General features: G+C 50.7%; 1 protein-coding gene across 2 annotated transcripts in view; it reads right to left on the reverse strand.

The window, feature by feature from the left end:
* Positions 1-6: 6 nt before the first annotated feature.
* RUSC1 (RUN and SH3 domain containing 1) overlaps positions 7-10,778 on the reverse strand; it is a 14,152-nt gene continuing 3,380 nt past the window's right edge. The window contains exons 2-11 of one of the 2 annotated variants that reach the window (XM_072428004.1): positions 8,509-10,215; positions 6,486-6,794; positions 3,215-3,277; positions 2,654-2,730; positions 2,248-2,422; positions 2,072-2,171; positions 1,719-1,765; positions 819-1,644; positions 316-441; positions 7-239 (exon numbers count right to left, since the gene is read on the reverse strand). In XM_072428004.1, coding sequence (XP_072284105.1) covers positions 71-239; positions 316-441; positions 819-1,644; positions 1,719-1,765; positions 2,072-2,171; positions 2,248-2,422; positions 2,654-2,730; positions 3,215-3,277; positions 6,486-6,794; positions 8,509-9,991 — 3,375 coding nt within the window. In that variant the 5' untranslated portion in view covers positions 9,992-10,215 and the 3' untranslated portion in view covers positions 7-70. The remainder of the gene's footprint in view (positions 240-315; positions 442-818; positions 1,645-1,718; positions 1,766-2,071; positions 2,172-2,247; positions 2,423-2,653; positions 2,731-3,214; positions 3,278-6,485; positions 6,795-8,508; positions 10,216-10,778) is intronic. The other variant, XM_072428005.1, reaches the window with a different exon arrangement.

Below are 10,778 nucleotides of genomic sequence, written 5' to 3' on the forward strand. Positions count from 1 at the left end.
AGAAAGTGCAGAATACTGTGGGGGAGGGGGCAGTTGGGGTATTTTCATGAGCCCCTGGAAGAAGCACTGATTAAAGGATGAGTGAGGTGTACCCCACGGGTACCAGGCCGGTATCACTTCCCCGTCTGCAGCGGATCCAATCCTCATCCACCGTCCCCAGCAGCTGCAGGACGTCGCCTTTCCTAAAACTTAGCTGAGCCTCACCGGAGGCGGAGTGATCACACAGAGCGCGGAGAGACCTGGGGGCAGAAGATCCAGTCACATGACCGTCCGTATCCAATGCCAATCCACCACACTCCTGACCCCTGCACTCACCTCTCTGCCTTGTGGTCACTTCGCTTCCTCTCCTCTGCAGGGGCCACAGCTTCCTGTTCAGAGGTGGACAGAAGACGGAGGAGGTTCAGAACATTCACATTGGGAGGCAGCCAGCTGGAGGGGCGTCTGAGAAGATAAAAGGGGCAACAAGATGTTCACCATATACATGACACAATTTCCTGGTTCACTCATTACTAGAGGGACTGCGGCAGAGATCCCTCCCTCTTATGTGCTGGGGTGCCAGTACCAAGTATATTCACTGATTGTGGGGGGCCTTCTATCCTATATAGCCATCACCATGTTCCTAGGACCCCTTCCTGGGGTATCTGTAGTGTCCCCTCATATGTCTCATTGCTATAGGGACTGCGGCAGAGATCCCTCCCTTCTCTTTGTATATCTCCATCCAGCTCATTGTTGTGAGTATTCTCTGGAATACGGCTATGGTAACTTTGGGAGCAGAGTGATCCAGAAAACATGTCCTGTTGGGAAGTTTAGGGACTTACCTGGATTTTACATTTCTGGCCTCTGAATCACAGCTATGAGCAGCACCAAACAGCTGACCAAACCACCCCCCCTTCTCAGGGGTCTGCGCCGTGCACCCCCCATGCCCGCTCAACGTCTGCCGGCACGGGGGGGAACTTCCTGGTGTTAGACCCTCATCCCCTGAAATAATGGCTTCTGCTGGATCTCCAGAGCCCCGGCTGGGTTGTCCCTGTTCAGTCCCAAGATTTGTCTTCTGAGGGCCTCTCTGATGCGGTTCCTTAGGATGGATCTGCAATGTGTCGGGAGACCCCTTTATATTCCTGAAAGAGGAATCTTTATTGGCAGGAATATACAGACGAGACGCCTGGCTTAGCTGTCCCCACCAGGTAGTGCTGGAGTCTTTGGGTTTGGGGGTTGAAGGTTTCTGGGCTTCTCTTCTGTCACCAGTAGAGGGCGCCTGTTGCTGGGTAACATTTGCACAGTAGAAGGACTCGTCCTGCGGGGCCCCAATACTGGAATAGCTGCTAGATGGGCACCGGGTTTGGCTTTCTTTTGGTTTTTCTCTGTCCGGATTTCTGCTGAAGTTTTGTGCAATCCAACCCCCCAAATCCAGGATCTGCTGGAAAGGTGGAGCCCCCCAGTGGTCAGCCAGGGGCGTAGCCGAGGGGCTTTGGGGGGTGGGGGGGTCCTGTATTGGGAGGTGGTGATGCTCAAACAGAAGATCTGTGTGGAAGGTGAGAGCAGAGAGCGGCTGTACAATCAGCAACAATTCCTCTGCCAGTCCAGGATGAGAAGTCGCAGCCAGAGGGAGAAATCCCGTGGGGTAAAAAAAGACGGACAACTGATCTGCTGGGGCAAAAATAGGGGTAAGTAAAGAGTCCCGGGAGTAATAAGAAGACAGAACATTCCCAGACACTTACCATAAATGTGATGGAGGTGACAGACCCAGACGTCCAATTGTTTGGTACTGAAAGAGAGAAGAGATTAGAACCCCGAGGATGGAGCATGCTGACTGATATGGACCCCAATAGCCCCCGATAATCCCCAATAGCCCCCGTGGTGACCGATAGACCTCCATAGTCCCCAATAGTCCCAGCTAGACCCCAATAGTCTCCCATAGTCCCCAATAGTGCCTGATAGACCCCCATAATCCCTAATAGACCCCGATAATCCCCAATAGTCCCAGCTAGACCCCAATAGTCTCCCATAGTCCCCAATAATCCCTAATAGACCCCAATAGACCCCAGCAGACCTCTACACGGTCCACACTTACTTCAGGAGGCCGAAAATAAAAGCATTAAATCTCCTTTGGGGGTCTCGAAGCTGCTGGAACCGGCTAACATTATGGAAGAGGATGTGGAGGGACTCCGGGCCTGCGAAGAAAGAACATTCAAATATCCTCTGCGGAGGTCCAGGAAAACCAGAACCCCATGACAGCCATCCACGCACCTGATTTTATGGAGGCCTCCACCAAATTCCAGGGACTCAGCCTCCTCCTACCGATGATAAGATCCTTCTGGAACGGCCTCAGTCCATCACAAAACAGGGAGAACAGGGAGGGGCACAGAGAGTTCAGGATCAAGTAACCCAGCCTAGGACTCAGCCGACTGTCACCCAACTGTGCCTGTAGGGGGAACCGAATCACTCAGATATACAACCTCCTCACCTATCACCTCTTCTCCTCCCAACACCTCCTCACCTATCACCTCACCTCCTCTCCTCCCAACACCTCCTCACCTATAACCTCTTCTCCCCCCCTCATATCATTCCATGGTGTCCCCCCGTTACCTCCTCTCCCCTTTTCTCATCCTCCCCTCATTCTGGTCCTTCCATGCAGCGTTGTCCCCTCGCTCACCTTCTGCACTTGGTTTCTGCTGCCATTGAAATGGGAGATAATTCTGTCCACTGCAGCCCCGATTCTGATAAGGAGATCTGGGGGGAGGGGAGACATGGAGTCAGGACCAATAGGAATACATACTTGGATTACCCTATGGAAGAGTCTAATACATGTATGGGGTCACCTCAGATAGTCCTTGGGGTCCCTCCAACCTACCTGGGTACCCCAGCACCTGTCATGGGGAGCTGTCCTCGGGATCTTGTATATTGTTAGGAGACTTTCATTGCTTGCATCTAGCCAGGAAAAGCCAAGCCCAGCCCCTCCCCCATACACTACTGCCCTAATTACTGTCCATGCTGGCCCAGCTCCTCTTCCCAATAACCTTTACCGGGATTACTATGTCACACCTGAGAGGAGTCAGCAGGTGAGGAGCACATGTAATCCCATTGGAGGACTGCTGGTAATGACAGGGCCTCTTTAGGTCTCTATGGGCTACCCCTGAAGGTGATTGGACCAGTCATGGTTGCCCTAAACGTTATGTGACACGTCTGCTACCATCAGTCCTGCAATTCTATTTACTTTTCTTATCACGCTGTAGGGTGTCTTCAGCCCCATCCGCCATCAGCAGTTCACCATCGCCACCTGCAGGAAGGAGAACACAGGGCGGAGCATCATTAGTCCAATCCTCAGATCCCAAAATATTTAAAGCCCCACCCCCAACCTATCCGCCACAATGACTCTTCCTCTGTATTGGGTGCACAAGGAGGGTAACACCTCTACATAGGCGGGGCCTGCTGGACCTATATACAGGCATGGAGGAGGCGGGGCCTGCTGGACCTATATACAGGCATGGAGGAGGCGGGGCCTGCTGGACCTATATACAGGCATGGAGGAGGCGGGGCCTGCTGGACCTATATACAGGCATGGAGGAGGCGGGGCCTGCTGGACCTATATACAGGCATGGAGGAGGCGGGGCCTGCTGGACCTATATACAGGCATGGAGGAGGCGGGGCATGCCTATATATGGATATAGCATGTGACCTCCAGTATAGGGTACAGTACGTACAGGAGATGATGGGGCTGTATAGAGGAGGCGGAGCAATCAGATTACAAATACCCAGCCAATGTTTATATATCCCGCCCCCGAGGAAGCAATAAATCAGGAGACTGCTGGGGGAGGGGCATTTCATGGAGGCATGCGGGGGTGTCATATGGAGGAGGGGTGTTATATGGAGGCATGGGGGGGCTAAAATATGAGGTGTATAATACAGAGGAGGGTTGTTATATAGAGGTATATTATGGGAAAAATATGAGGGAGAAGGTGCTATATGGAGGCATTGGGGGGCTATATAGCGGTATTGGGGTATAATGTGCAGGAGGAATGTTATATAGAAGTACGGGAGTGTTAAATGGAAAGGTGGGGTAATACATATGTATGAGGTAAAATGTGGGGAGTAATATGGGGAGAATTAAACAGAGATATTAGGGGGGTATTATATAGGTATATGGGGGTATATTATGGGGGAGGAGTATTATACAGAGGTATGGGGGGGGTATATTATGGGGGAGGAGTATTATACAGAGGTATGGGGGGGGGGGGGTTATACACAGGTACAGGGTATACGAGGGGGTGCTGAGAAGTTCTTCCAGATGAAATAGAATAATGAGTGTGGGGGATATGACGCCTAATATCTTAGTATATAACTGTACAAATATCCGGTCTTTGTGATTCTTTTAGTGAGAAGCTGTGATGGCAGAGACACAAGCAAGTTTCACGTTGATGGAGTTACGGGCCGTCATGAAGTTTTTGTTTCTCCAGGAAAGTCAGCAAAGGACATTCACCCTGAGATGTCACAAACACTGGGGGAGAAGTGTCCTTCTTACAGCACTGTCAGAACCTGGATATCTCGTTTCATGACCGGGCATTTCACCGATGAGCCCCGCAGTGCGCGCCCCCCAACCCCAACTGACCCGGTAACCTGCGATGTCCATGAGCTGATTATTGAGGACCGGTGAATACCCGCAGCAAAGATCGCCCAGATACTTGACATCTCACGGGAGCGTGTTGGGTTTGTTATCACCACTATCCTAGACATGGCAAGCTTTCAGCGAAGTGGGTGCCGAAATGTTTGAACAGTGATCAGAAGAAGGAACAGGTTGAAGCATCCTAAGCCGTTTGGTCCATTTTGAAGCTGCACAGGACTTTTTGGCTAGGTTAGTGACTGAGGATGAAACCTGGCTCCACATCTATGATCCTGACACCAAGGAACAGTCAAAGGAATGGGGCCACAGTGGGTCCCAGGGGCCGAAGACGTTCCAAACCCAGAAATCGGCCGAATAAGTCATGGAGTCTGTTTTCTGGGGCAAAGACGGCATTCTGTTGGTGGACTACCTACCTCAGGGCTCTAGTATCACCGGACAGTATTATGCTAACCTCCTGGACCAGCTGAAGGAGGCAATTAGGACGAAACGCTGTGGCAAGTTGACCAAAGGGATCCTTTATTTGCAGGACAATACACCTGCGCACACGTCCAATGCTGTGGCTGCCATATTGAACATTATGGGTTTCCAATAGGTCCACCATCCCCCCCCCACTCACCTGACCTGCCCCCTTCAGACTATTATCTGTTCCAAAATCTGAAGAAACACCTGAAGGGGCCACATTTTGAGGACATTTCTGACGTCATAGATGCTGCTGAGAGCTGATTTGTGGCCCAACCAAAGGAAGTCTGCAACTACTCTGCACCAAGAGCATCGGTCTCAGGGGGAATAAATGTGTTATATCATACCTCAAAGCCAGGCAGTATTATGGGGGAGGGGTATACAGAGGGATTGGGGGGTATAATGTGAGGCAGTATTATGTATGGGGGAGGGGTATAATATGGGGGAGGGGTATACAGAAGTATGAGGGGGTATAATGTAGAAACAGAAACACGAGGGGGCAGGGTAGGAGGGTCACGTGATTTGGGCGGGTCTCGGGGGGGTCTCCCTCACTCACCCCTCTCTGATGGTCTCGCTCGGTCCGTCCCAGCTACTGATTGGCTGACGGGTCACGTGGTTCGTCATTTTTGCGTCATTTCCTTTTACATCTCCAAATTAGGTAGTGGGCGGGATTTATATCTATGCCGTCTATCTCCGCCCACTTATTAGTCTCGCTGAATTAAGGCCCCGCCCTGCCTGATGCCTGGAACCCAAACCGCACATGTGATCCTATAATACTCCGCCCCCATCTCAGGCACCGCCCCCTCTGGGAGCTGGGCGGGGTTTATCAAAGGTACATTAATGTTTTATGTAATAAAATTTTCAGCCAGCAGGGGGCTCTCTTATGGGGTTGTGAAGCTCAGATTACACACACAGCTGAATGGGTCAGATCAGGGATGACACACTGGGCCCCGTAACACCCATAATGGCTGTCCCCTGTATCAATATATAATAAAAATATCCAATCCCAATCAGAGAATGGGGGTGGGGAGGATCTGGGGAAGTGAGGTATGGGGGTTGGGGTAATACTGGGGGGAATAGATGGGCGGGGGAGGATCTGGGGAAGTGAGGTATGGGGGTTGGGGTAATACTGGGGGGAATAGATGGGGGTAATATTGGGGGGAATAGATGGGTGGGGGAGGATTAGGGGTAGTAAGGTATGGGGGTGGGGTAATACTGGGGGGAATAGATGGGTTGGGGAGGATTAGGGGTTGTAAGGTATGGGGGTGGGGTAATATTTGGGGTAAAAGGTGGGTGAATTTCTCGGTATTTCAGCTCATTGAGTGGTGGATGGGGGTCATGTGACTGAGCGGTGAAGGCACATTCTGATTGGAGGATATTTCGGGCCTATCGGTAGAGAAGGTATAACCTGTGTCCGATGAGATGACGTCAGGGGCAGCAGGTGGCCCGGTCTTTCTTCTTCTGATCCTAGGAAAGAGCGGAGACAGCAGAATGGCCACATCTGGGGTGTCCAGTAGGGGAAGCAGGGCACGCTGGGGGGGAGAGTAGGCCCCTACGGGGGACAGGCGGACAGGAAGTCTGGGATACCAGGTCTGCGGGGGCAGGGCAAAGCAACGCGGAACCTCTAGGGCAGAGTCAGGTGGCAACAGAGCAGGGGGCGGAGTCAGATTAGTAGACAGCCGGAGGAGGAGCCTAGAAGGTTGTGGAGCACCAAACACTGAAGGTAAAGATGTCCGCCAATTCAGTGCCAGGGAGGAGTCATGCCATGGGGGGGGGGGGGCACATGCATAAAGAAATGCAGGGGAGGGGGGGAGAGATGGGACAATTAGTATGAGGATGATAAGAAAATACAACATCCCCCATAGTGATCACTAAACCCCAATCATAGAGTCCTAAGAGGGGCTCAGTCAATGCACCTCCCCCAATCAGCTGATTATAAGACACCCCGAGATTACACCACGTCTGCCCAAATATTCATTAGGACCCCCCCCCCCACCATAGTAGAGTCTGTCCATCCATGATCATCCATCTTGGTGGAAACACTCAGCCATTTCATCACTATTATCGCCTAATGGAGGCCAGTCCTGCAAATCAAAGCCCTACGTTCTAGGCCCACCTAACCTTAGCCACCATCTTGTATCCAAAGATCCGCCATCTTGTATTCAGAGAGCCTCCATCTTTTTTTCAGAGAGCTGCTATCTTGTATCCAGAGAGCCTCCATCTTGTGTCCAGGAAGCCACCATCTTGTACTCATAGAGCAGCCATCATGTAACCAGAGATCCGCCATCTTGTGTCCCAGAGAGCCTCCATCTTGTATCTAGAAAGCTGCCATCTTGTTTTCAGAGACCCTCCATCTTCTATCCAAGGAGCCGCCGTCTTGTGTTTCGAGAGCCTCCATCTTCTACCCATAGAGCCGCCATCATGTATCCAGAGTGCTGCTATCTTGTGTCCAGGAAGCTGACATCTTGCATCCTGAGAACCTCCATCTTGTATCTATAGAACTTCCATCTTGTGTCCAGAGTGCCTATATCTTGTATCCATAGAACGGCCATCATGTATCCATAGAGTTGCCATCTTGTATCCATAAAGCCACCATCTTGTATCCAGAGAGCCGCCATTTTGTATCTAGAGTGTCTCCATCTTCTATCTAGAAACCCGACATCTTATTTTAAGAGAGCCTTCATCTTCTATCTATAGAGCCTCCATCTTGTATACAGGGAGCGGCCATCTTGTATAAAGAGAGCGGACATCTTGTATCCAAAATGCCGCTATCTTGTATTCAGAGGGCGCTATGATGTATCCATAGAGCCGCCATCTTGTATCAGCCTAGGCCCCTTTAACCACAAAACCTTTATGTGCACATTTCAGCCTCCACCCTATAAATGGACATCTCCACCCTGTGATCGGTCCCTAGACAGCCTCCATCTTGTAACTGGACTTCTCTGGAGGTCTCCATCCTGTGATTGGTCCCTAGACGGCCTCCATCTTGTAACTGGACCATACTTGGTCCACCCCATACTTGGTCATCTCTAGATAGTCTCTATCATGCTGGCGAGAAAACCTTCTTTCCAATACCCCTTGTTGTCCTATAGGCTCCATTCTGTACCCCATGTTTAGTAGTATTTCCACCACATTCATGGTGAAAGTGACTTCCGGCTATTTTTAAATCTTTTTGCTCTTATAATGGCCTCGGAGGTTGTTGATTACCATTGGCGAGCTCTCATTGTAGTGGTGATGCCCAAGGTCTGAAGGCAAACTATGAGCCTCCATTTATAATCCTCAGATTGGTGATTTCTATCTCCGGGAAATCAATGGGTGAATATGGAGCTGTATTTGATGGCTGAGTGTTTTTACCAATTCACCATCATTGTACATTCATATATTTCTTAACATTCCCCCTCCCACCCCCGTATTATTCACCACGGCCTTACCTTCTAGGCCTCTTCGGTCTCCACCATCTGCCGTTCCTCGTCGCTGTGCTTCCATCTTGTTCTTCTTGATGGATTTTTCCTCCTTTCTGCTGTTCATGTTATTGGTTAATATCGGTGAATGGAGGCGTCCCATCATCATGGCTGACAGGGAGTCCACCGGTGTGCCAGGTTGGTTATCGTTTTGTGGCCGCGGGGGCACCTCAGGTTTGTCCAGCTGAATTCCCTGTGCTGGCTCTTCATTTCCCCCTTGTTCCTTCTCATGTCCCCCTCTCATGGGCTCCCCGAGGTTCTTCTTGTCTATGGAATGATGAGAACTTTTCTGGTCCTCTGTTGTTAGTTGCACAGAATTATTGACCTCCTCGCCCCCTGGGGGCACTGTGGCCGCAGTGCTTTGGGCTTTTGCTTTTAGACCAAGTTGCTTGTTGACAATATTGCGATGTCGCAATTCTCTGAAGGTCGTGACCTCTTTTCCTCCTGGCATTCCTTGCGCTTGGGGCATCACCAGGCCATGGTAGAAAGCGGAGGTCGTGAGCTCATTTACTGGAGGCTGCTCAACGTCTGGAGAAAACACTATCAGCCAATCACTTTTATCTTTTCTTGGCTGTGGGGCCCCTCCACTCTTTCGCCTCTTTTGGGCTAGTTCATGGAAGGAGGTGATAGTTTTTGGGGGGGTTTGTGTAGAGGTTCTGTCTGCTGGCACCGGGAGGCCGGGGAGAAGATCTTCTTCCAATGGCCAATGGGGAACCTCGGTTTGGTTTGCGTTGTCCTGATGTTTTACAATTGTTCCCACATCTGAACACAACCATAGCAGATCCGCTGGTTGGGAGTCCTCCAGGGCATTGCAGTTATTGTCCAGAACCGTGTCTGAGCTCCAATCAATGAACGGAACATCCTCTGTATCTAAGTGGTTGTTATTGATTGTGTTTTCCGGGATTATACCCCTCAGCCCGGCCAATGAATGTGAAGGATCTGTGGGGTTATCAGATGAAGAGGAGTTCTGTATCTCGGCATCAAGGGAAATGATCTCCTGCTGCTGGTCCGGCGTGTCCAGGTCACCCTCAGCGTATTCCTTATAGTACATAGACACCGGAGAATCATCCAATGTGAAATCTGAAGAACTGCTGCTGTCTGTGGATGGAGAGCATGGTGATAGGCTGAGAGGAAGGTCATCCGGGGAGAGATAACCCTCACACAGAATGGTCTCCAGGTTCTCATTGGAGTTGTATTTTATGGTCTCAGCATGGCTGGAATGTTGGTCACAACACTGGCAAGGCACAGAGGGATCATTGGAATTGGCATCCACCAGGACCAAAGTCTCTGAAGAATCTTTATATTGGTGTGGATGGGCCGGCAGATCCTTCAAATCCGAACCCACTGGGCCTTCTATCATCTCAGACCGCATGGACAGATGAACCCCAAGAGAAACGTGCTGCAGGTGCACATAATTCAGGTTACCAATTAGGGCTTTTCTAGTGGCCAACATCTTGTGATCCCGAAGACTCCAACTCAATAGAAATGCCGAGCTAAGCACCACAAATCATTGTCATGATGAAGAACATGGCTTCCTCCATTTGGGACTCATCGGAGGGTTGTCTCATGGCACAGGATCCGAGGAGGGATTTCTTTACAACAGGGGACTTCTGTCTGAGGAGAGACTTCTATCCAACGGGAGAGCCAAGGTGGCAAACCTTTATATTGTAGGACAACCTGCAGAAGAGGAGACAAGAACCAGGCAGGTCTAACAGGGGTAATTCATCCAGTCCAGGACAAACACAGAGCACATGGTGGGGTAACATCAGGAACATGTGAGGAGCAAAATACAAATTACTGCTGGAGATACCAGAGAACCACCAAACACAGGGACACGACATATGCGGGCCAGGACAGGTGAGGACACCACAGAGGTAACAAGAACATTGACAGGTGACTGACACTTATCACCCTCTGTACAATTATTTCTGCCCCATTTACCTCCTAGTGGGCACCTCAGTGACCAGACGATATATTTCCCCCTAAAGGTTGACCCACAGCCCCTTTCCAGGTGAAGTTACAATTTAACTCCCCCTTCAAGCACAGTGATTTGCCTCCAATTCCAGCACATTGACCCATTTTACCCCTGTTTCTGGCACAGTGACCTCCCTCACACATTTTCCTGGATCTAGTGATCCCCCTCACCCCCTGGATCCAGGGACCCATCCCAAAACCTTTACCAGCAGATTGACCCATCACAATCCTTTCCCCGGATCCAAGGACCCACCACACCCCTTTCC

Source organism: Pyxicephalus adspersus, chromosome 12, assembly GCF_032062135.1.
Source record: "Pyxicephalus adspersus chromosome 12, UCB_Pads_2.0, whole genome shotgun sequence".
Classification (NCBI taxonomy): Eukaryota; Metazoa; Chordata; class Amphibia; order Anura; family Pyxicephalidae; genus Pyxicephalus; species Pyxicephalus adspersus.